At 39.3% G+C, this 25,737-nt stretch overlaps 4 protein-coding genes across 8 annotated transcripts in view; 3 read left to right on the forward strand and 1 right to left on the reverse strand.

The window, feature by feature from the left end:
- Positions 1-6,239, forward strand: part of map3k13 (mitogen-activated protein kinase kinase kinase 13) — a 29,973-nt gene extending 23,734 nt beyond the window's left edge. For all 4 annotated transcript variants that reach the window (XM_079465084.1, XM_079465086.1, XM_079465087.1 and 1 more), the window contains 4 exons: positions 291-1,011; positions 1,106-1,176; positions 1,287-1,578; positions 3,102-6,239. In XM_079465084.1, coding sequence (XP_079321210.1) covers positions 291-1,011; positions 1,106-1,176; positions 1,287-1,578; positions 3,102-3,203 — 1,186 coding nt within the window. In that variant the 3' untranslated portion in view covers positions 3,204-6,239. The remainder of the gene's footprint in view (positions 1-290; positions 1,012-1,105; positions 1,177-1,286; positions 1,579-3,101) is intronic.
- Positions 6,240-7,201: 962 nt separating this feature from the next.
- pfkla (phosphofructokinase, liver a) lies at positions 7,202-17,384 on the forward strand. Its single transcript, XM_079463971.1, has 22 exons — positions 7,202-7,467; positions 8,149-8,222; positions 8,328-8,405; positions 9,311-9,500; positions 9,639-9,804; positions 10,599-10,643; positions 10,867-10,975; positions 11,080-11,175; positions 11,376-11,468; positions 11,563-11,688; positions 12,271-12,335; positions 12,426-12,489; positions 12,573-12,719; positions 12,805-12,875; positions 12,961-13,048; positions 13,528-13,680; positions 13,781-13,945; positions 14,102-14,163; positions 14,274-14,385; positions 15,281-15,380; positions 15,461-15,566; positions 15,668-17,384. The coding sequence occupies exons 1-22, from the start codon at positions 7,383-7,385 to the stop codon at positions 15,813-15,815; spliced, it is 2,343 nt and encodes a 780-aa protein (XP_079320097.1). The 5' UTR covers positions 7,202-7,382; the 3' UTR covers positions 15,816-17,384.
- A 1,417-nt stretch (positions 17,385-18,801) lies between these two features.
- On the reverse strand, positions 18,802-21,267 carry LOC306898711 (uncharacterized protein; the record flags this gene model as incomplete). The annotated part of the gene is made up of 9 exons (XM_079464455.1): positions 21,117-21,267; positions 20,981-21,037; positions 20,173-20,299; positions 19,954-20,043; positions 19,679-19,866; positions 19,488-19,527; positions 19,320-19,395; positions 18,937-19,000; positions 18,802-18,878 (listed from the first exon to the last, which is right to left on the reverse strand). The coding sequence occupies exons 1-9, from the start codon at positions 21,163-21,165 to the stop codon at positions 18,802-18,804; spliced, it is 768 nt and encodes a 255-aa protein (XP_079320581.1). The 5' UTR covers positions 21,166-21,267.
- A 414-nt stretch (positions 21,268-21,681) lies between these two features.
- Positions 21,682-25,730, forward strand: tmem169b (transmembrane protein 169b). Of its 2 annotated transcripts, none has more exons than XM_079463554.1 (3): positions 21,682-21,826; positions 23,917-24,252; positions 24,324-25,730. In XM_079463554.1, the coding sequence occupies exons 2-3, from the start codon at positions 24,012-24,014 to the stop codon at positions 24,926-24,928; spliced, it is 846 nt and encodes a 281-aa protein (XP_079319680.1). In that variant the 5' UTR covers positions 21,682-21,826; positions 23,917-24,011; the 3' UTR covers positions 24,929-25,730. The 2 variants fall into 2 exon arrangements, with proteins under 2 accessions (XP_079319680.1, XP_079319681.1); XM_079463555.1 differs by having other exon boundaries at positions 21,702-21,826; positions 23,995-24,252.
- Positions 25,731-25,737: the final 7 nt, after the last annotated feature.

The following is a 25,737-nucleotide window of genomic DNA, read 5'->3' on the forward strand; positions in this document are numbered from 1 at the left end:
ACCTTTCTTTATTTCCTCTGTTAGTTTGACACTAGATGGCTGCAAAGCAAAAGATTATTATTCATAACCGTAAATCAAACTTTATATGTCAAGCACATTCACCAAAATACACACAAACTGTTACTAGGAACTAATCTTCTGCATGATTAATGTTCAAACATTATTTGTTCATTGCTATAGTAACATGGTTGAATAACATGTAGTTAAAGACGTGATGCTTTGCCAAATGAAACCGAATCTCGTATGAATTCTTCACGAGGTCATTAACTCAAACATGTGATCTCCTGCAGGCCGGATCTCCTGCGCTCTGATGGCATTCCCAGCGTCGAGCCGCTTTCTGCCCCTTCTCCACTGTCAGGCAGCCCAAAAGTGTCCACGCCGCCTGGAAAGAGCCGTTACCGCAGTAAACCCCGCCACCGCAGGGTAAACAGCAAAGGCAGCCACACCGAGTTCCCCGTTGCTCTGAAACCCCCCACCGGCCCGTCAGAAGAACAACAACCCCTGCAAGAACAAAACTATCACCACCACCACCATCCCGAGGGTCCCGTTCTTCCAGCGCAGAACAGGGATAACGCCGTGGCCACCTGCGCCAACAACCTGCGTTATTTCGGCCCAGCTGCCGCCCTACGCAGCCCGCAGACCGACCACCTCCAACGAAGGCTTTCCGGCTCCAGCCCTGATCTCATCTCTACTGCGGTGGATGCAGATATCCGGCACCGCAGGTCCTCCGTACCACCCGCCGGGGGGTCTGGACCAGGGCCGCTGTGTCCCTGCTGCCAGGCACATCCCTTCCCCGGCTGCATGCACTGCCAGGAGACACCTGCTGCACCCAGCCACCCACAACTCCCTCACTACTCTCTGCTTAGCACGTGTGAGGGGACGCCGCCCACCGTCAAACGACCTCTGGGATCCACGGCTGACATCCGGGGAGAAGCCGAACGGCCGGATCGGGGATCCCCTCGAGGAAGCTTGTCCGGCGGGCTGCTGCACACGCTCAGACCCCACAGGAAGGTAAGTTGTCATATCTAAAGAATAAAAAACGTGTCATTATTGTGTGTGTGTGTGTGTGTTGATGATGGAGTAAATGTTTTCATGTGTCTGTCAGGCGGGAGACGAGTCCTCTGAGGAAGAGGAGGGTGAAGTGGACAGTGAGGTGGAGTTTCCACGGAGACAGAGGTGAGGTTTTTGTATAAATAAAAGTTGAGTATTTATTGAAGATTATATTTAGGGAGACTAAGAATGAAATGGAGAGATGTGAGTGTTTGAACATGTGGTGTCGTCATCAGGCCTCATCGCGTCATGAGCGGTTTCCAGTCGTACTCCACCTTCAGTTCTGAGAATCTGTCTGTGTCGGACGGAGAGGAGGGGAACACCAGCGATCACTCCCGCAGCGGCCCGCTGGAGCAGCTCAGCGGCAGTCAGGAGGAACATCTGGATGAGCTTCTGTCTCACACGCCCGAGATCCCCATCGATATCTCACTGCAGTCTGACGGGCTGTCTGATAAAGAGTGTGCCGTGCGCCGGGTGAAGACGCAGATCTCTCTGGGCAAACTGTGTGCTGATGAGCACGGCTACGAGGTGAATCTCTCTTTTACTCCAACACAACCGGTTTAATAAAGCCACGAGAGGCTGTGAGTATCACTGATTTTACCATCTGGTTTGACTGTTATTAGATACGATGCTAAGCTGCTATCACCACGGTCCAATAGCTGCAGCTCATGGCCTCTCGTGGCTTTAGTGCTTTTAGAAAACAGCAACATTATTAACGTCACAGTGTTTAAAGATTATACATTTATTCATAAAAAAGGACTATAAGAATTTGTTTTTCACATAAGTGTTTAGTGTAGTAAAATATAAACGTGTTGGACTGTGCAAAAATATCGATACATGTAACTATGGCAATATTTTTGTATCGATACATTTGTTTAATCATGTCATATACATACGACATACATACAAAAGTAAGTGGAAGCGAGCATGGAGACAAATATAAGAACGCTTCGAGCTCTCAGAACTGATGTGTCGGTGTGCTTTGGTTTTAAACATAAGTCATGGAGTAATGAGTTCTATCAAATAAATACTGTTTGTAAGCTTCGCAAGTCATGACCCACCGAGTCCCTTGTCTACTGCACTGCATTAGACAAACCTTTTTTCCTAAAAGTACATGACATTTATTGTGCTTTCACGGATGTGACACCAGCGCATTTATGATGAACCTGGAGTTTAAACTGCCCGTGTTCATCGTTTTAAACGGAAATCCACAAGTGGCTTGCGTGACCCACCTTATTCCCCTGTGCTACCGACATGAGGGGCGCAATCCACAGTTTGGGAACCCAAACCTCTGATCTAAAGGTCCATGCATCGCACATCATGGCCACTCTGCAGAGGTAAGGGATGTTTTTACAATTATCCTCACAGAAAACCCAGGTTCTACATTTTCTATTGAAAGTGTTGCAATATATTGCAAATGTGTATTGTATCGAAATACATACCAAAATATTGTATCGTGATATGTATCGTATCGGGAGGCACTTGCCAATTCACAGCCCTAGTAAAGTGGAAGTGTATTCAAAAAGTAATACTTGTGGAAGATGTCTTGAGCAGAAATATATAAATAATGCTCCACATATTTACATTTCTTTCGATTTTAATCACGTTTAGGCTTTTATATACAAAAAAATGGTATCATGAAAGTATTTTTAATAATGTCTACATTGTTCCGCTTTTATATAAGCCGTTATGATTGGAGTTTTTTACCGTGTTAGGATGCTAAGCGGCCATATCACAGAGTGACGCAAATCTGATCCAGAGCTGAAATTAGAACGACAGATGACTAGTTCGCTTGATTCAGAGTCGACTCCCTTGTTCCCGAGCCAATAGTTTTGTTATTCGTTCACTTCCGGCTTTACAACTTTGCAGACTGCTGACATTCACACACAACAACATTACACATTGCCTGAAATGTCATTTTAAGAACATTGTAATATTTATCTTTAAAGAAAGTCTGGTGTTTGTAGGAAGAATTTCCAGAATGTGGTAATACTTTGAACAGTGTCGTTTTTGGTGTCTCTGGAACTGAACCTCTTGTTTCGCTCTTCCAGAACCCGCTTCATTTTGGAGATTCCGACTGCGATACCTCGGATGCGGAGTGCTCTGACGCCACCATCAGGAACAAACAGCCCTGTGCACCCTCCTCCTGGTGAACTCTAAACACGCCGGAGCCTTTGGAGGAAACCACGGCAATAATCGAAGCCGGCTATAAACAGCCATGACCCTTGATCTATTTTATCATTTGGAGGGACTAGCCCTTCCCATGCTCCACCATTCCCTCCCTCCCTCTCTCTGAGCGACCTCAGGCAGATGTAAGTGAAAATGTAGCAAGTGTAACATGCATAATTTATTCTTATCATGAGTTGGAGGAGACGCAAACAAATTCAGGAACTCGAGTCACGGATATCGTACCGATTGTGTGTGGAGCATTAGCACTGAAGTGTTCCAAACCAGAATCCTTTAGTTTAGCATATGTGTTAGAGTTAGATCGCAACCATGACTGTGGTGTGAGAGTACGTGTGTGTGTATACATCCGTAGTTACGAGAAGGAACATTTCTGGGGCGTAGCTCGAGGATCCGTTAGAGAAAGAAAATCCCTCCGGTAAAAACTTGCTTACCTGCCACTCCCTGAGTTTACAGAAAGCGTCCTACACCCTACTGAGGGAAATCAGGGCGACTTTAGCTTGAGCACCAGCAGGAACTATAATCCTCCTCCGTTCCCTTCATTTTATCGACTTCCAAGACATGGAAAATATTTCCCAGCATTCCTGCTCGGTCGGCATTTATGAGCCAATCAGACTGCTGCTGCTGCCGGCCTCTGCGGACAAACAGAAAGCGAGTGAGCTGCTGTCATAAAAACGGCATCTTCAATGAACAAATCAGTGTTTAAACTGGACCAGAGCAGCGTTTCCTCTCATCTCAGGACTGCGTGTGAAGAGAAGCTGTGGATGGCCAGAGGATGAGGAGCACCATCCCTTGGCTTGCTTGTTTCCACGGTGCAAAAGTGTGACATCGACCCTGACATGTGACTTTTCGTCACATTTATCTTAAGGTGAAACCCAACGACATGGACATTCTGGAGATGCAGTGTCCCTAGAGATTTTACTTTTCTTAAATGAGTGTTGCTTGTCTTCTGCTGGTGTTTGTGTGTATGTTAGTGTTTATGGAGACCACAGAAGCACAGATGTGTTGTTTAAGGGTGAATCAGCAATAACACGGGTTATGTGCTCAGGCTGTCGAGGATCTTTTGCTCAGGTTGACTGTCTAGCAGGCTGGACAGATTTACTGTTTGCGGTAAACTGTTGCGGGAAAGTCGGAAGCGAATTTCGAAAAGACGTCTATTTTTACAGCTTGGGTTAATTATTTTTACACATTGAGATTTTGGAGTGAAAGAACGGAAATAGAAATGAAGGTTGCATGTTTTTCGCCGGTTAAACGCTCAGGTTAAATGCGCACGAGTCTCCGCTAAAACACGTTCGTCGGTTTTGTTTTGGCTGTTCAGGAATGAGCGGTATGATCTAAAACTTTGGCCAAATGAATCTTGAAAATCGTAGATGCGACAGAAGCTGAATCTCTTAAATGACTCTTTCATGTTTGTATGCCATGAAATGAACACGTCATTTAAGGCTTAATGTTGAATGCTCACTCTTTTGTAAATCGCTTTGCATAAAGCAAGTAAGACACATGTATGCTAACAGTTTAACCCGTCTGATGTTAACTGTTTTTACAATAAAGGAAACCTAAGCAGGCACGGTCGTATTCTCATCCGGCGTTTGATGTTCTTCAAGAACGTGGCCTGTGTTATTTAATATTCTCTTCTGCAAACGTTTGTCTTGAATTTTCTTCTCAAAGGGACACTGCCTCTTCCAGCATGTCTATGTGTGATGTTGCAGTCGTAGATGTAGATGTTACTAGCGCTAGATAAAATGCCATCATGGGTTAAACGTGATGCCAGACAGCGAATGAACTGTGAATTTCGTCCATTCGCAGCGTATAAGATGTACCGTAAGCTTATAAGCACTGTCATTCAGAGCAAACTTGCAAGTAATTCTCTGATAAAGTAACGTTGTCATTGAACCTGACGTGTGTTTCAGCAGCACATGAACAAATCGGAAGCCATGTGGAAACAAACATGAAATCTAAACTCACCCTGTTTACGTTCTTGTTCCTGTGATGTTATAGTACACGATACTTTACTCATTTGATCTGTTCTTTGTTTTTGTTTCTCTATCGAAATGCAATAACTTGCTCCACCTCTGAAGGGACACGTTTAACTCTGATTATGGACGCGAATGATTTGACTTGTTCATGCAGCCATTATTATTATTATATGGATTTTATTTCTCCAGTAGGACAAAAAATATTTGGCTTTGATATTCATTTTTGTAAGGGCGTTCTAATAGTAATGAGGGTAGACGGCACACATTTGTATTCTTGTGTTTTGGTAAAGATCAAGATCTTTGGATCTTGAAATCTTGTTTCTTTTTTGGCCATTATAAATCCTGTAAAATATGATTTTTATTTTATTTAATTCCGTTTTTTTCTTGTTTGTAGCTGGTCTACGTGATTATGAACTTAATTTATTTTGAAGCACTAGTAAGATTTCTGTTCTTTGTTTATTCCTCCTAAATGTCTCCTATCTGATGAAGTATTACTGAAGAATGTTCAGATGCGAGACGGGGATTTACATAAATCGTATGAATAACTCAATGTCCTTCCTAAATGTTTTTTGTTGTTGTTTATGTAACGCAAAAGAGAAAAATCTATTCAGTTTTCAGAAATAATGCAGGGTTGAGTTAATAATGACACAATTGTCCCTTTAAGAAGAGTTTGAAACGAGTGCTGCACAGATCCTCATCTCTAGATGTGAGCACAGGGGGTCGACTTGAAAAGTATATACTGTACGTTTTTCTTTCTTAGTCTCACCGCCTCTGTCCTGTTCACATTTACCGTTTTTAATTGCTTTCTCCTCTGTCATATACAGTACAGGTATTTTAAGATGAACTATTTTTGTGCAGAAATATCTTCAGCTCTGGGCTCATTGTGTCGCTCCATTACTTCTCTTGAATGGTATTATGATCAACCGATCCTGAGGTTTGTCCTGTAATAGCCTGTGTACAGTGCGACAGGAGTGACGTGTAAAATCACAGCAGAATAACTGCATGGAATAAACACTGATGTACTGTACCAAACTCTCACGCCTCTCCTCTCTTTATGATGTCGGCAGAGTTTTTCCTGCATTTCATCTGTATGTCTTTTTCTACAGGTTAACCTTCTCGTGTTGATGTATTTCCTATTGAAAGAGGAAACTGAGAGACGAATCGAATAGTAGTGAACATCAAAAAGTCTTTGGATCTCAAAGATAACGTTATTTTTTTATTACAGTTTATTAAGTGATACACTACCGGGACACTTGAGTGAAATGTTTCTCGTAATTTAAATATAAAAATGTTTTTGATCTAAATGAGCGGGCTTAAATTTTGTCTGAGTTTAGTAGACCAAAATATAAACATGCTTTTATTCTTGACAAAACTAACATTTTATTTCATAAATACTGTTTTTGAATTGACCGAATAAAGGAGAAAGATTTAATAAGCATCTCGTGGTCAGACGTCAAGAAGCTGCTTGTGAAAATGTCAACATGTCGGCAAATTCTAGTCAAAATAACAACACAGTTTTATTGTTTTGTTTCATCGTTTCGATGAGTTTAAATAATAATTAAAATATGAACACATAAGCGAGTAAATGGTCAAAAATATCCGACAGGTTTCTTTGCTTATGATTTATTTTCTCACACACAATGTTGTACGTTTATTCATTTGTGTTCATGGTTTATAAGTTATTCATATGAAGCAGAACATGTTGACAGATAACTTATCGTTTAAAGTCAAGGTCAAGGTATGTTCAAGGTTCACTGGTTTTATTGCATTGTGAAGTGAATGTCCAGAATACGTTTAAAATCCTTGACTTAACTTTCCTAAAGTATTTAAAACAGATTTCACTGGTTAAGTGGGAATGATGAGTGTGTTTGGTTCCACTGGTGGGATGTTATCCGGCTCTGCGCAGACCGATCTGCACATGAGCGTTAAGTATCGCGAGAGCAAAACGAAACCTGCGCTTTTACATTGCTCTCGCGATACTGTATCTGCGCAGCTCCGCGTGAACACAAACACGTCTGCGGGGCGTGTACTTCACTGCGCGCTCACATCCGCGTCTGTCAGAAGGTCAATCGACACCGTGGAAACAATCCTCTCGGACCGTGACACCGTAACTTTACATCCGGATCTCAAGAAACTCGAGGACCGTGTCGTGATTTTCCTTCCACGAGCGCGATGAGTTCTGCGGGTCTAGAGAAGCTGCGCATGACGGGCGCGGGCCGGGCGATCGCCGTGCTCACCAGCGGCGGAGACGCGCAAGGTGAAGAAGATGCGCGTGTCACAGATAAATAATAACACGCAAACGTGCGGGTGCACATTTATAGCGAGTAAAGAATGTTTGTCACTTAATAACGTTTTTTCTGAAGAAGTAACACCGTGTAGTAACGTTTAAATCTGTCTTTCGTGTCTAATGACGTTATCGATTAGGAAAACGCACTTTGGTTTTATTATAGTTGTAATAAAGCGTCGTTATGTTAACAGAAACTTCTTTCCCAATGGTGACGGATGAAGAGAGAATAAATCGTTATTGCGTAAACATCACATTTGGTCACCTGATCTGTTATAACCTGCGGAATTTACGATCATTATATTTGGCTCCGTTATTTATTTACCCACGTGAGAGAATTCTGTGTTTACTGTAGTCATAAAGGAGCCTATTGAGTATTTCATGGGAAATGATAAACTGTAGTAAATACTCTAATATACTTCAGTGTTCACTACTGTACTAGATTCTAGGATTTTGTAGTATTGACTATAATGAATTGATCAACTGTAAACAATTCTGTCTACGATAAGTTTGAAAACAAAGTGTTACGTCCAACAATTATTAATGAATTAACGAATGTCATAAATGATGAATAATTAAGTGTGAGATCTGCCACAAAATTGAGCTGTTTAACAGAAATCAGGTGGTGTGTTTTTAACCTTTGACCTCTCTCAGGTATGAACGCAGCGCTGCGTGCCGTGACACGAATGGGAATATATGTCGGAGCAAAAGTGTATCTGGTGTATGAGGTATTATGCTTATATTTTCTGTGTGTGTAATGAAATGTACACAACACTGACCATGTTGTTTAGTTTGTGATTTGTGAGTGGACTCTTGTATTGATTTGATTTCAGGGTTATCAAGGGCTGGTGGATGGAGGAGATCATATTAAACTGGCCAACTGGCAAAGCGTCACCAATATAATTCAACTGGTAAGAACATCCGTCAGGTTTCAATGTGCAAAAAACTTGCTTTATCGTAAGCCTTCTTTTCACCGAGTTAACAGTAATGTGGGTTTAATCATGTCTCTTGTTTTGGTGTTTTTATGAACTTATTAACTGACATTTTTTGCATCTTCTTTTGTGTTCGGTTGGCGCTGTTAAGCTGGTAAACGGGTAAGACGTGCTGCTGCATGGAGTGCTTTTATTCTTCTTTAGTCTGGGGATTTCTAGCGTGCAGTATATTTAGTGTGTAGAGTATATTTAGTGTACAGGCACATGTGAAATGTTTCTGTGTTTTGGTCCTAGACTGAATAAAACGTCATGTTGTTTGTGTTCTAGCTGCCTGTTGAACATGCAAAGCTTCATAGCAAAATGTCTGTTTTGTGTCATGAGGTGTTTAGTCCCTTCAGCCGTGTTAAATGTCATTATTGTGTAGATTCTGTATTGATCAATCTACTCGATGTTTATGTAGACATGCCGAACAATTGTACCCATAAAATGTTGTATTAGTATGGCCACGAGATTAGCAATACGCCATCCAAAAATACATAAAGTAGTTCCGGATGCTGTTGTTTTTCAATGAAACACTAAAGAAGTCATTTGCGAGAATATTCACACAATATTGTATCCAGAATAAATGTGTTTCGTGGGGAAAATAAACAGATTTTTGGATGAATTTCTGTGAGAGTTTGTGGGTTCAGCTTTGCATTTAAATGATGTTCAGTGTTTGATGCTGTACACAGATGATGAATCGGGCATCCGTTGAATGTGTGCTTCATGCATGAACTGAGCGTTTGACATGCATTTCTGCAATAGCACGTTTAAGCATTCAAATAGACATCTGAACACGATTCATGCGACATGTTTGTATTATTGTCTGCGTGTGTGTGGTTCAGGGAGGGACGGTGATCGGCAGCGCCCGCTGTAAAGCGTTCACCACGCGTGAGGGCCGGTTATCCGCAGCGTTTAACCTGGTGAAGCGTGGCATCTCTAACCTGTGTGTCTGCGGCGGGGACGGCAGTCTCACGGGTGCTAATATCTTCCGCTCGGAGTGGAGTGGACTGCTGGATGAGCTGCTGAAGAAAGGTAGAAGATCAGTCTGATTTGCTTGTCATTTCAACATTTTTCATCCATATTTTATAACATCACATCTGCACACGTATACTGTATGATCTTGATGTGATCTATGGTGAGATACAAATCACGTCTGGCTGATGTTCGCAGGCCGGATCACTGCAGAAACAGCCAAGCAGAACAGTCTTCTGAACATCGTGGGTCTGGTGGGGTCCATTGATAATGATTTCTGTGGAACAGACATGACCATCGGCGCTGACTCCGCCCTTCATCGCATCACTGAGATCGTTGACGCCATCACCACCACAGCGACAAGGTCAGCGTCACCATGTCATTGATTGCATCACTTCCTGTAATGCAGAATGGGACAGCGTTTACGCACCAGATCCTTTCTGCTCAGTCTCAGATATTTTATTTAAAGGCTTGTAGATGCGCAGAATTAGAATATTTCCACAATTTGAAGACTTTCAAAGTGAGACTTGATTGATCCAATCAGCAGTATCTATCCCATTCCAACTAAGTACCTTCCTTTTCCGGTTTGACTGACTTGTCGATGTGGTTTCTGACTTACTTAGTTTTCCGAATTTTAGTTTTAAGATTTGCGATTCTGTTTTTAGATTTGATATTGCGTTTTCAGATTCATCATTTTGATTTTGGATTTTTTATTTTGCTTTTAGATTTAACTTGTTGTTTTGTTTTGCACTTCTCGGCAACAGTAGTAAACAATTAGAATGATCATTTTTAATTTCATGCCGATTTTAAAGGAAGGAAAGTGATATTGATGACACAGAAAACTAATAGAGGTTGATCAAAAATTGAATGTTAAATGTGCCCTCATGTTCACTAGTGATAAAGGAAAACCCATGATGTCATTCATTTGTAGCGATGGTTGTCTCTCTGAATGTATTTCATTCATAAACATCATTCCAGTTGTGGACGCATCATGTGTTCATACATGAGTCTCATCTTGTCCTGTCAATTCTTCAACCAAAGGAATGTGCTTCTGTATTTTTAGCACATTGTAACGTGAGAGCTGCACGTCCACCACATGTCAATACAGTCAATCTATATCAGATGGATCAGTTTACTGTGTCGTTTGTCTGTTTTCAGCCACCAGCGCACATTTGTGTTAGAGGTCATGGGTCGCCACTGCGGGTGAGTCAAACTGTGTGTTTCATTTCCTCGCTCAAAATCTGTGAGAAAAACTGCAGCGGGTCATGAGAACTCCATGAACTTGAGTTACAAAATCCCACTTGTGACACCCTAGCAATCCCGCAGAACACTTCACTCATGACACCTTAGCAACCAGAAAGCCACTTAGCGACCGCCTTGCAACCACTCCTGACACGCTAGCAACCCCACTGGTGTTTTTGTGCAGGTATCTGGCTCTGGTTTCAGCTCTGGCGTCTGGAGCCGATTGGCTGTTTATTCCCGAAGCTCCTCCTGAGGAGGGATGGGAGGAGCTGATGTGTGCTCGACTGGGAGAGGTGATGACGTCACAGATTATTGAATAAATCAGATGGTTTCTGAATGACGTTGTGAGGGTTACGAGTACAGCACGCGTGTTTCATTGATGCATGTGTTTGTGCAGAGCCGCAGTAAAGGATCCAGACTGAACATCATCATCATCGCTGAAGGAGCCATCAGAAGAAGCGGTGAGCCCATCACTTCCAACTATATCAAAGACGTGAGTGAACATCTTCAGCTTCAGAAACATGATAGATATTGTTATATAGACGGTTTCAGCCGAAACAACAATTTGGGCAAAGAGAACTGTGGGCCAAACGCGTGCGTTCAATATTACCGTTTGTAATGACTGCACGATTGAATGATGTGAAACTAACCGCTGTATATACAGTACAGTAATGAATTCATCATCTCTTGAAGCTTGTTGTGTCTCGGTTGGGATATGACACTCGAGTGACGGTTTTGGGTCACGTCCAGAGAGGCGGAACCCCTTCAGCCTTCGACAGGGTTTTGGTAAATAATCTCATGAAACTTTCACCTTTGGTGATGGGACATTTTTTCAGCATTGGTTGTGATGTTATAGTAAAATCTCTGTGTTGTTGTGTAGAGCAGTAAGTTAGGCGTGGAGGCCGTGGTGGCCCTGTTGGAGGCGGAGCCGGACACGCCCGCCTGTGTGATCGGCCTGTCGGGTAACCAGGCAGTGCGGCTGCCGCTCATGGAAGCGGTGGAGATGGTGGGTGTTGAGCAAACACACGTGAACCATCTTTCTTACAGTGAAATCATTATAGTTTTTTTATTTTAGTTTTGTTTTCTTTGAAGCACTATTGTCGTGGCTCGTGCACATCCCACTTTGCCATGTGTGCCAAATTTGTACTAAACAGAAATGGACTCTTAACTTGTGATTTAAACCTGTAATCTACAATAAATGTGGCAATTAAAACACATGATATTTCAGAAATAATATTATAAACATTCATGGTGCAGAGTTTTTATACCTGCTGAACATTTAGCACCAGTGTTCATATCAAACATCATCTCAGAATATTAAAAGAAAAAACGAAATTTACAGCAAAAATCTTTATATACAGAAAAATGTGCTGTACAGTACATCCAACAGTAATACTGTGAAGTTGGTATAGTAATAAGTATAAATATACTGTAAATCCGTTAAACAATGTTAAAAGTGTAGGAATCCAGAAGATATTCTTACGTGTTACTCTGTTATCGAAACATGAGCATGTGACTGAATACGTGCATCTCATTTTAAATCTTTTCTCATATATAACAATAATTTTACCGTCTGTTCTGACTAAAGACTAAAGAGGTGCAGAGGGCCATGAATGAGAAACGCTTTGAAGAAGCCATACAGTTACGAGGACGGTAAGAGACGACCTTCACATTTACTGTACATCTGGACCTGCAAAGGTCAAAGTTCATGAGGAGTGATGTAATGACCGATGCTCTTCACAGGAACTTTGAGAACAACTGGAGGATGTATAAACTGCTGGCCTATCAGAAGCCTGCTCAGATCCAGGTCATACATTTACACAAACATCATAGACCGAAACTGATCTCAGGTCAGCCCGCTTCATTCTTCTTCTGTGTTTGGGATCTCAGAGCGGACACTCAATGGCCATTCTGAACGTGGGGGCTCCGGCGGCAGGTATGAACGCGGCGGTGCGCTCAGCGGTCCGGGTCAGTTTGGCCACAGGACATCGGGTTTATATTGTTAGCGATGGATTTGAGGGTCTGGCCAACGGAGAGGTAATCCGTCAGGTTGTTATGTTTCAAGAACAGATGGTTTGTGTTCATTCTGTCATGATGTCAGCGTGCTTGTTTGATGTTAAAGGTTAATGAGGTGTTGTGGAATCAGGTCGCCGGTTGGACGGGACAGGGCGGATCTCTGCTGGGAACCAAACGGTGCGTCACGTTTAAAAAGGCAGCATTTACTCGACATCACTTTCATCTTTATGACATCACAGCTTCATGTCGTCATGTTTTCCAGAACACTTCCGAGCACCTGTATGGAAAAACTGGTGGAAAATCTCAAGAAGTTTAATATTCAGTCCCTGCTGGTCGTCGGTGGTTTTGAGGTGCTTTATCTTTACTTTGTTGTCATGAAATGCGAGTGAAACATTAATGTTCATCTATCCTGCTTTATTTACTTGCCAAACGAATAACAGAAATGAATACCAAATTAAATTAAAAATATACTGTAGTTTCTGTACACGATCACAGATGTGACCCTGGACATCAAAACTCTTTGGATTTATACATGAAAGCTGAATAAATAAGCTTTTTTCCATTGATGTTTCCATTGAGGTTTTGGTATATTTACGGTAGGAAATTCACAAAATATCTTCATGGAACATGATCGTTACTTAATATCTTAATGATTTTTGGCATAAAAGAAAAAACGATGTTCTCGTGCTACTTGTGGTCCAGGGTCACAAATGTAATGTACATGACTTTTAATGCAAAACATCATTTGCTCCTATAACCACCGCATTTCCCGGGTAATGCAGTGCTTTATTTTATTGTGTTGTTGGTTTATATTGTGTTGTTTTTTCAGGCTTATGAGGGAATATTAGAGTTGGTTGAAGCCAGGGGGCGATATGATGAATTATGTATTCCCATGTGTATCATTCCTGCCACCATCAGCAACAATGTGCCCGGCACTGACTTCAGTCTGGGGGCAGATACCGCCGTAAATGCTGCCATGGCTGTAAGTTCAAAATGTGATCATAATGTTTTCCCTTTGGACACATCCCTGGAAGTCACCTAGCACAGAAACTATTAATGAAGTGCATGTCTCTTTAATGAAGAGCTGTGATAAGATCAAGCAGTCAGCCACCGGGACCAAGAGAAGAGTGTTTGTGGTGGAGACTATGGGGGGATTCTGTGGTTACTTGGCAACCTACACTAGCATCGCTGTTGGTGCGGATGCGGCATATATTTTTGAAGAACCGTTCAACATCCACGACCTCAAAGTGAGTCAGAAAGCCTAAAATCTCCTCACGACCATTCACGACACAATGAGTTTTAACCTGGACCCCCATTCAACCAATACAAAACACCCCAATACAGAATAGAGAAAATGAGTGGATTCAAATATTTAGCATGACACTAATATGTTTTGTTTTCAGACTAATGTGGAGCATTTGACTGAGAAGATGAAGAAAGACATTCAGAGGGGTCTGGTGTTGAGGTACACTGATGAACGTTCACTGTAGAGTCTGGTATATATCATAAACGCAGACAGATACGGGTGATGAAGATCAACACTGTAAACAGAAATCTTCTTCTGTCTCTTCACAGGAATGAGAAGTGCCACGAGCAGTACACCACAGATTTCATCTACAAGCTTTACTCGGCTGAAGGGAAAGGCGTCTTCGACTGTAGGGTCAATGTTCTGGGACACCTGCAGCAGGTACACACCGGTACAGAATCACCTGTATCGCTCCATCAGAGTTAAATAAAGGGTCGGCTGTCTCATGTGACAGCATCCCCAAATAAAACCTTCAGCATGAAACACAAGAGTTTCAAGTCATTACTGAGTTTAAAAGCATAAATGTACTGACACACTTCAGCAGCTGGCACGGTTTTGAGTCTGAATTGACGGTAAAACAATTGTCGTGTAACTAAACGGCCTAAAACTTGAAGCTCTGCGTTTATCAAACAGAACTGCTGAGATTATGAATATGTTGTTTGTGACGTCAGAAATATGAGCTGATCTCTTAAATGTTTAGGAGGGCATTATGTAAGGGATCATGTTCAGGCAGCCGGTTGTTTTGGCAGAAATAATCCCCGACGGAGTGATCAAGACGTGAAGCGGAGGGTCTTGTGTCACACTGAAGGGGTTTATTTCTGCGAAAACAGCATTATCACGCTTATTACACGACTACATGAGAAAAAAGCATAAGATGTGAATTTGAAATATTTGATTAGCTCATTTCTACCGAATGCAAACCTTCCGTGAGGAAAAGACGTATAGTGTCGGTTTTAAATTAAGAAACGACGTTCAAACGTCACGAACAGGCAAATTGGTTTAATCATTTGTAAATATAATGTCATATATGTTATTAAAGACATATTTATAATACATTTTTATGTCATATTAAACTGCCCCTCACAAAATGATTTGCAGCATCCGGGTAACGGGGCGTTATTAGTTTTGAGATTGGATCGCGCAACTGGCCAATCAGAATCAAGCATTCAAATGAGCCGTGTAATAACAGACGATAATCTTACTGAGTTTCCTGTGTAATGAAAGAAATACGAAAACAACATATCATAATGTATGTTCTTTGTCTTGTTTTAAACAGGGTGGAGTGCCCACACCCTTTGACCGGAACTATGGCACTAAACTGGGCGTGAAAGCCGTTCAGTGGTTAACTGAGAAGATGACCAACGCTTTTAGACTAGGTGAAAATACTCTATAGATTTAATGCAGACATTAGCGATTTTATTATTGAAGATTTCAATAAAACTGTGTGTGTTGTCAGGTCGTGTGTTCGTTAACACTCCAGACACCGCCTGTGTGATCGGACTCCAGAAGAAAGTTCTGTCCTTTAGTCCTGTGACTGAACTGAAGGATCAGACGGACTTCAAGTGAGTAAAATCATCTCTACACGCTCAGTGACGTGTCCAGAGTGCTTCAGTGTGTTATGAGCAGCTGTAATGCGTGTCTAACTGTGTTTGATGTCTAACAGACACAGAATGCCCAAAGTACAGTGGTGGATAAACCTGCGTCTGATGCTGAAGATGTTGGCCAAATATCAGACCTCCTTTGATGAGTATGTGACCGGAGAGATTGAACATGTGACACGTCGCTCTCTCAGTGTAGACACCGGCTTTTAAAACATCATTCAGATCAGTTCCCCTCATGGTCAGGTAAAAACAGAGAGATTCGTCAGTAAAACATGACTCCAGATCTGTGCCTGATCTTAATGATGCTCTAAATCACTCCATCAAAGCACCTGTTCTGTTGTATGTAATCTTTATAGCCGTAGTTTCTGATTAATAATAGTTTAGTTTAAATGAAAAACTAAATACAGATGGAATCTTACTTTATTTCCAACCTAAATTTTGGGGTATAAATATTTACTTTGATTTCTTAAAAATATTTTACCGTTTTATTAAGTACAGTTATTATAAAGCTGGCATCTGATTGGTCTGGGATTGGTGGACACATAGATATGTATGGGTCAAAGATGAAAAAGGGTTTAAGCATAAAAACAATAAATACTGATTTCAATTGTTGAAAGAAAAAAATAAGTTCTGTTTAATTTAATTGCATTTTAGTTTTTCTGAGCAAATGATGTTATTCAGTGTAACAATCTTGCCAGGCATATTTACAAAAAAAATTATTTGTGACATATTTAAAGACTAATTACTTTCACCCCAAATGCAAATTTTAAATTTTCTTGTTTATTAGTTGCCACTATCCTAGGTTTTGCCCATTTGTCAATAAGAATTTTATACTCATTTAAAGCACAATAAAATGAAATATGCTCCCTTATTATTTTATATATTTTGATATGTAGTCAGAATAAACGTGTTTTTTGATTTCGTACATAAATATTGGGGTACACTGAATGACATTGTAACATTATTTCAACCAAATTTTGACATTTGATTATCCAAAAACCAAGTTGAAGCCATAAAGTAGACATTTTACTTTCATTTAATGTGCATTCTATGGCCATAAAATCACTTTTGTAAATGTCTTTTAATGGGGACATATTAACATCTTTGACCCGTAAACATGGATGTTGTCTGGAGTGGTGGAATGTAGCATCTATTTACATGTAGTTAGATATAGTATTTCTAATATATCTGCGTGAGCAGCTTCGGCACTTTTATTGTAGAAAGCCTCAAACTTTCATTGTGTAATGTACCTTCGGACACTGTTCAAATAAGACCAAAGAGATCGTCTACAGATATTTAGATACTTAACAATTTAAAAGATTTTGTTATTTCCTGCCATATCTACTGTATATTCCAATAATGTTTCACGAGAGAATGGAGTTTGATGGGAACATAAGCAGCTATGGTTGACTGATAAACCTGACTCTGTGACTCTTTAAACGTGTTGTTGCCTGTTGTGCGGTTAAGCGACTGTAATAACATGCGTCTATTCAGTTTGATCGTTGTTAATCTAGTATTGCATGTTTTACACATCCATTATTGAATACTTGTATAACCGTTTTCACACTGTACTGTATGTGTCCATTCGCTGACTTATACTGTAAGGCTACAAAACATTAAGAGGAAATTATATTTCTGTTGAAAAATCCTTTACAAAAACATTTCGATGTAAAATGAATGTAATGATACATCTGAATGTCTTTGAAATCATATTTACTGCCATTTAAGATAAATAAACATATATTAAAACATTTAATAAAATGTTTTATTTCAAAACGGAATATAAATGTATTTGAAAGCTTTCTGCCGTTACAAAACTATACCACAAAGCTTTAGTAACTCTAAAACATGCAGAGCATCATAAACAATCTTCTCTGTTAACTCAGTAATACTGTAAATACGTTTTTTTGTATATCCATAAAACAAACAAAGCTTCAGAATCTAACAGACACATGAAGAGATTTCTACCTACAGAATGAGATTTATAGTTATGAGGTTATAATTTACCGAAGCTGAATGTGAAGGGAAAGGAATCGTCCGGTCCTCCCGTCTGTTGTGTTGAGGAGTTTTGCTGTGAGCTCTCATTGCTGAATGAGAAGGAAAACTCCTCCTGATGATTCTCACCTTCATCGAACAGAAAACCTGCCACACAAACACACAGCGTTATATTTCATCAGAACATCATTTCTTTGATTCTAGGGTGAAATGTTCCTGTAGTTTGTCTGCACAGGTTTTATGAAATCGTTTCTAACTTCACCTGAGAACTTTGGTCCTGATCCTGGTGACTTCTGTGACAAGATAACACATTCAGATACCAAACATTAAAATCCCACACATTCAATCATCAAACATGTCTTTACAAATACCTTGTCGCTGAAGTAGGAGCTTGTAAAGGTAAATGGTGAGGCCTGTAGAACACACACAAGATTAAAATGATGAAACTGGGTTAAAACGCTGTCATTGACCGTGTAGTGTTTGAGGTTCACCTCTTCTGCTGTTGAGCCCATGTCAAAATCACAGGCCAGTCTAGAGAACGCAGGGGTGTTTGGAGCAGAATTCACAGAGAATACGAAAGCAGGGGACTTGGATTCTGAGATGTCAGGTCGTCTGGGTGAGCTGACAGGACTGTTGCTGTGAAAAGATTCAATGGTGGTCAGTTTCTGGTTAATATTATAAGCGGCTGCTTTACACTATATTAAAACTACAAGGATATAACTAATACATTCATGTTCATATAGTACATAAAGTATACGTAATGATTATCATGAACATGAGGTATGCTGTACTTGAAATGAACTTGAAGTACACTTATTTTTTGTAAGGGTTGCATTGTATTACAGCATTTTACATATAATTATTTTTAAGTAGTGACCTTCAGAATCGCATGAAGACTGTGTGCTGCATATAAGATCAATATGCATTTCTAGTTGAATAGTTTCATACTTTAATGAGAAGGTTGGTGTGGTCAGCACAGCTTTCATTCTAGCAGGTGAAGGAGGTGGACAGATGACACCGTCAATAGTTGTGTCCTCCAGAGTATCTGCTGTAGCCTCTACGTCACCTCCATCATTCTCTTCTAATGTCTCTACTGTGACCTCAGAGCCACCGGAACTCTTCACCTGTTCATTCACTTCCTCTGACTGCTGCTGATCACCACCTTTGATGTGATCTATTCTTATAAAAGCCCAGAATAGTGTTAGGACAGCTCTGTGGAATACTGAAATACAGATGTTCTGCTGATCACCTCCTCCACTGTCCGTCTTCTGCCATGAGCTGTAGTTAAACATCTCTGTGTCACATTCACTCGTGTCTTCTCTGCCTGCTGTTTTACCTGGTATCTCTTCAGAAAACTCTTCCACAATCATTGTGTGATCACTGCCGTCTTCTGCAGCCGTCTAAAGTTTGAGATTTCACACTGACTTCAAATGTTGTTTAGGTGGGCCCAGGTGGGATTTGCAGAAGACTTAAGTAAGAATGAGTTTCATTATAAGGTATAATATGTGAGGGATAATGTACAGGCAGCCGGTTGTTATCGCATAAGTAAGCCCCGACACGAAGCGGAGGGTCTTGTGTCACACTGAAGGGTCTTTTTTCTCGATAACAGCCGGCTGCTTGTACATTATCCCGCTTATTACACAGCTACTTGCTACATGAGAATAGACTGGACATGAAATGTGAATTATATAGCTCGGAGGAAAACAGCAGATAGTTTACCTGCATTTCTGTGTCTTGATGACAATCCACTTCCTGGTTATTGTCGGTTTGTAGGGCTTCATTTTCTTGACAGTTGCTATTATTTTAGACAACAGTATTATATCAGAAAACACTCATTAAGAAAATGCAACAAAATTTTGGCAAATGTAACCTGTTTTGATAAAATACCATTCAGCAGCATTAGAGAGAGGGACCGGGTCATCCACACCTATCAAAAACAGAAGAAGAATGGTTTTAAAGGTATTTCTTACACCAACAAAAAGAACACCATGTCAGTTTGTCAAAAATTGCGTAAATAAAAACTGAACATTTGAAACAGTTCAGGTCGAGAAAACAGGAGAGTGTGTTGAATAAATCACCCAGTGCAGCTATCAGTTCTCTCTCTTTCTCTGTTATTTGGCTCTCGGTTCCTCTGATTCTCTTCTCGATCTCCTCGTTCTTCGCCTGAACCTGCAGCAGTTTTTGAGCCAGTGAGTTCATACAGTATCTGTCCTTATGCTGCTGAAACACACTCCTGTAGCTCTCAATTCTCCCCTGGAACATGTGCCTTCAGTCACGAATGTCAAATGAAAAACAATCAGAGATTAGAGATTTGCTGTATTAGTTTAATATTATTCACTTCATGTTAACTCACATGTCTTGATTATAGCTGTGCCGTCTCTTCTCTAGCTCAGCTTCCAATGTCTTTTCATACTGAAGTAAAAGACTTCCAGTTTGCTGGTGACTGTCACATTCAAAGAAAATGAGTGATATCAGTTACATGATTGTGTCAATTAATATGACTTCTTGTATTATATAACATCAAATGTTTCTTTTGATTATATTTTACAGAACACCTCACACTTTCACTTACTTTTTAGTGTTTTCTTTGATAAACTTCACTGTGGCCTGTTTCTGCTGAATCTCTTCATCGAGTTTTCTGATGGTCTTCTGGGTCGTGTTAATATAATCCTTCTTCTCCTGAATGCTTGACTCGAAGACTAAAGACACACCAGACGGAGCAGAATACACAACAAATACGTTGATGAACGCTTCATATCATATAGCAGTGGGCCAAGTGATGTCTGGAGGGCATATGTGTACAATATTATCTTTTGATAGAATATCAAATAGCACTTTTAAGGTTCTCCAAATAACATAACTTAACATTTATAAATAAAATAAAATGAAGACTGACAGATATTTGATAAAATCACTCCTAACCTGTGGATAAAACAAACCAGAGCAACACTTACAAAGGACCCCAGTTCTTCTGGAAAGCCGCAGACTTGGCAACACAGACCGGCAAACGCCGTTCCAATATGGCGGACGGCCTGCGCATAGCGCCCCATACAAACAGATGCTAATGCGGCATCTAGTATTTATGATCAAACCATTTATTTTTTTCCCTTTACATATATAAATAAATATAACAATTGTTGATTGGTAGCACGTGGTAACTGTAAAACGTACTATATCAGAAATATAAAAACATAAAACCTCCCTTTTACCTCACAGCTTATGCTTTAATGTAGATATCTTAACATTATGTGAATGTGCACAAAGTCTGTTTGTTTTAAGTCACGGAAGTTCTATTTATATTACAAACTCCGTTTTCCTTGTGTTTATTTCACTTTTACCTCAAAAATACTGAAACCATGAAGGAAATCATCTGATCTTACTTTGTATTTGCTGTGTGGTGTCATCTTTCCTCTGAGCAAGTTCTCGAGTTTCTATACCTAAAAACAGACATAAATATAAAAACCGTGTGAAATGTAAATATATGTTAACGAAATGAAAAGCTCTCGTGTAACCCACCTAACTGAAACAGCAGGTTGTCGAGTTTGTTTACAGTCTGCTCCTCCATTCAAACGCCTGATGAAAACACAAACACGACACAGACGTGTTTTGAGTCGTTAAAAGGTTATAAATCTTAAATCTGTCTTCAAGTTTTGTATGTTATCGTGTTTTAAACACTTGAACGCGACCGTTACTTCTGCGGGAAGCGCGCGCGCACTGGTGCAGGAAACACGGTTTCATATTTATTTAAAAGTGTTTTAAGTACGGACTGAGTTAGTAATGGTCTATAATGTATTTATAAAGCAATACGTGTCATTTTATGAATTAGTTTAAGGTAAGACAAGCGTTTTAGCATTTTTATTAGTATATTACTAAATATATGTAAAATTGTTATAGTATTTTCTTGCCCTCGCATTACCTAAAATATACATACATTTATTACAAAGCAAGGCCTTAAAATCTAAAACTATATCATATAATTTGTATATAATAAAACGTAAATCACTAATTAATTCCTCTAATGTTTTTCTCTTGGGGAGGGACTTTTAACTTAGCCTTATCTGATTGGACGTGGGGCAGTTCCAGATTGAATGGGCGGGGCTTGTTTCATTGTGGCCTGTGCGCACATCTGTATGGCGGCTGCTGCTCGTCAGCTGATGGACGCAAACAAACAAAGTAAACATTTGATCTCAACATTGACCGCAGCTTCACACGTGTGTATCTGTCAGGTAACACGCTCATGATTATTATTATTAATCACGTTCATCAGATGATTTTACTCGCTCTCTTAGAGTCGATGATGAAGGGTGTGTTTGAGCCGAGGACAACAGATTCATGGGCTGATTTATTATAATCATCTGTATTTAGTAATGAACGCTTTATTGTTATGTGGTGTCATGCATCGATAGATCAGTATCTTTTAATCCGCTTTAGTTCTTTGGTGTCGTTTGTTTGTCTCTGTCTGACAATAGAGCTGTTGTATGTAAATCGGAAGGGTGGCAGCAGTAAACCTACAGCACCATATACAATACAGATAGACTGCTGGGGAATATTATGGGTTATATTTATTATGATTTAGGTTTATTATGAGTTACTGTATGTTTATTATGAGTTATGTTTATTATGAATTAGGTTTATTATGAGTTACTGTATGTTTATTATGAGTTATGTTTATTATGAGTTAGGTTTATTATGAGTTACTGTATGTTTATTATGAATTAGGTTTATTATGATTTATGTTTATTATGAGTTAGGTTTATTATGAGTTACTGTATGTTTATTATGAATTAGGTTTATTATGAATTAGGTTTATTATGAGTTACTGTATGTTTATTATGAATTAGGTTTATTATGAATTAGGTTTATTATGAGTTACTGTATGTTTATTATGAATTAGGTTTATTATGATTTATGTTTATTATGAGTTAGGTTTATTATGAGTTACTGTATGTTTATTATGAATTAGGTTTATTATGAATTAGGTTTATTATGAGTTACTGTATGTTTATTATGAGTTACTGTATGTTTATTATGAATTAGGTTTATTATGAATTAGGTTTATTATGAGTTACTGTATGTTTATTATGAATTAGGTTTATTATGAGTTAGGTTTATTATGAGTTACTGTATGTTTATTATGAATTAGGTTTATTATGAGTTAGGTTTATTATGAGTTACTGTATGTTTATTATGAATTAGGTTTATTATGAGTTAGGTTTATTATGAGTTACTGTATGTTTATTATGAATTAGGTTTATTATGAATTAGGTTTATTATGAGTTACTGTATGTTTATTATGAGTTACTGTATGTTTATTATGATTTGTTTATTATGAATTAGGTTTATTATGATTTATGTTTATTATGAGTTACTGTATGTTTATTATGAATTAGGTTTATTATGATTTATGTTTATTATGAGTTACTGTATGTTTATTATGAATTAGGTTTATTATGATTTATGTTTATTATGAGTTAGGTTTATTATGAGTTACTGTATGTTTATTATGAATTAGGTTTATTATGAGTTACTGTATGTTTATTATGATTTTTATGTTTATTATGAATTAGGTTTATTATGAGTTACTTTATGTTTATTATGAATTAGGTTTATTATGAGTTACTGTATGTTTATTATGAATTAGGTTTATTATGAGTTACTGTATGTTTATTATGATTTATGTTTATTATGAATTAGGTTTATTATGAGTTACTTTATGTTTATTATGAATTAGGTTTATTATGAGTTACTGTATGTTTATTATGATTTATGTTTATTATGAATTAGGTTTATTATGAGTTACTTTATGTTTATTATGAATTAGGTTTATTATGATTTATGTTTATTATGAATTAGGTTTATTATGATTTATGTTTATTATGAATTAGGTTTATTATGAGTTATATTTATTATGAGTTGTGTTTATTATGAATTAGGTTTATTAGAGTTCGTGGATGCTGATGTTATAGATCCATATCCACAAACAAAAGACATTCGGTCTTATTTCAGTAGGATTTAATTGTGTTTTATTGGTTCCCATTCACCATTCCATTAAAACCATTACAATTCCCTTCGATTGAACCCATCAGAATTTGTTTCTATTGTCTTGGTTTTTATGCCTGCTTGGTTGGTTTTTTGTATGGGTAATACATTTTATTTTTATTTTACACACCTGGTTGAAAAATATGTAAGTTCCATATGTAAGACGTTTTATGATTGATTTTGCTCGAGTTGCTTTCTGTTTTGAATTCTTTATTAAAAGTCTTTGTTTTTAATCATCTCAATACAGACCAAATAGGTTTGATTTCTTTTCTCACAGCGTTACCATGTTTGAAAGGTGTGAATAGCCTTTCCTAATCTCTCAAGTTTTTGCACACTACGAATCTTGTGAGAACAGTGGCCGTACGGTTGGGAATGGAGCAGGTGGAGCAGATCCGACCGGAGAGCCCTCAATTACAGTCTGTGAGATCTGAAGTCGATGTAGGAAACGCTGGAACCAGCACAAGAAGAAAGAGGAGAAAGCGTGAACCTCGACCAGAGTCCATCATCGTTTACCACAGTGATGCAGGTGGAGACGAGCGTGATGGAGACACGGAGGGTGCTGAGAGATCCACTGAAGAAGCAGCTACTTTTCTCAACAGCCCCACCCATGAAGGTTTGTTTAACACAATGGCATTTTAAAACTTGTTATTTCCTTAAGGTGTTCAATATTTTTCCACCTTATAGGTTGGAGTCTACCTCCAGATAGTCGCTATGTGACGCTGACAGGGACCATCACACGAGGAAAGAAGAAAGGTCAGATGGTGGATATTCACATGACACTGACGGAGAAGGAGCTGCAGGAGATGGCGAGGTCGAAGGAGCGTCTGGATGCCGAATGTGAGGACCGACAGGGATCGAGACGTCCGTGCGCTTTGGGAATTTCTCAGGGTCCGCACATTGTCCTCTGGAGTCTGTCTTGTGCTCCGGTGGTCTTCGTTCTGTCCTTCATCACCTCTTTTTACTACGGAACTCTCACTTGGTACAACGTTTTCTTGGTGTACAATGAGGAGAGGACATTCTGTCACAAGATCACCATCTGTCCCTTCCTCATCATCTTTTACCCCGTGCTCATAGTGGCGGTGTCGCTGTCGTTGGGTCTGTACTCGGCCGTGGTGCAGGTGTCCTGGGCGTTCAGCGAGTGGTGGATCTCGGTCAGGGATCTGGAGAAGGGCTTCTGCGGGTGGGCTTGTGGGAAGCTCGGCATGGAGGACTGCTCTCCCTACAGCATCGTAGAGCTGCTGGAATCAGACACGATCTCTGGGAAAAATCGCCAGACGTCCTCTGTGTGACTTAAAACAGATGTTCTCTGTTGACAAAGGTCTGCTAGCTGGACCTGTTTTTGTTATTTTTGGCTTTGTTTTGAGAGAAAAGTAGAGAGAGACATTAAGCAAAAGAAGAGAAGATGACTGATGTACTGTCTATTTTTTGTACTTTTTATGTCTTCTAAGATATCCCAGTTTGGCCAAATTGTAAGTCAGCATTATGTCTATGCTCTGCAATGAAGAAAATCTCATAATGTATTTATAGGATTTCAGTCAAACCCATACAAGCTCATTGTTTATTGTGTTATTTTGCTTATTTAGTCTTTTCCTTATCAACCACCTGTACTGAATTCTTTTTAATCTGAATTCGCGGGACGTTTCATATTTTGCATTTAACCTTTTGAAATATTTAAATATTTATTCTTGACTTTTTTATTGTATTTATTTGAATGGTTATTTTGTGTTCTGATGGAGGCCTTTTCCTAAAAGGTAAAGAGCAGAGAAATCAAGCTTTTTATAACCTTCTGTACAATAAAGCCATATATACTGCAAATAAACTAACCCTGTGTGTGATTGTGAGAAATCCGTATATATTCTTGCTTTCTTTAATTAACTTAATACTAGTGTGTGTGTGTGTGTGTGTGTGCTTGTGGGTGAAGGTAAATGACTTCACAATGAACTTTAATGACTTTCTGATTGTGTCGCAGAAGCCAAATGATCATTTGAAATCGATGCATTGAAATGCCATATTGGGAATTTTTCAGATATTTTGTCTTTCATTGTCATCATGCAGTGATGTTCGTAAGAAACAATAAAATTGTAATAACTTAATAATT

This window comes from Barbatula barbatula (genome assembly GCF_947034865.1).
Source record: "Barbatula barbatula genome assembly, chromosome: 9".
Lineage (NCBI taxonomy): Eukaryota > Metazoa > Chordata > Actinopteri > Cypriniformes > Nemacheilidae > Barbatula > Barbatula barbatula.

Excerpts from the sequence above, each read along its gene's own strand:
- pfkla (XM_079463971.1), top strand. The coding sequence starts at position 7,383 with ATGAGTTCTGCGGGTCTAGAGAAGCTGCGCATGACGGGCGCGGGCCGG. Across the intron at positions 8,223-8,327 it reads AAGTGTATCTGGTGTATGAG|GGTTATCAAGGGCTGGTGGA; the intron begins GTATTATGCTTA and ends ATTTGATTTCAG. Across the intron at positions 14,164-14,273 it reads CAGAGGGGTCTGGTGTTGAG|GAATGAGAAGTGCCACGAGC; the intron begins GTACACTGATGA and ends GTCTCTTCACAG.
- tmem169b (XM_079463554.1), top strand. The coding sequence starts at position 24,012 with ATGGAGCAGGTGGAGCAGATCCGACCGGAGAGCCCTCAATTACAGTCT. Across the intron at positions 24,253-24,323 it reads CAACAGCCCCACCCATGAAG|GTTGGAGTCTACCTCCAGAT; the intron begins GTTTGTTTAACA and ends TCCACCTTATAG.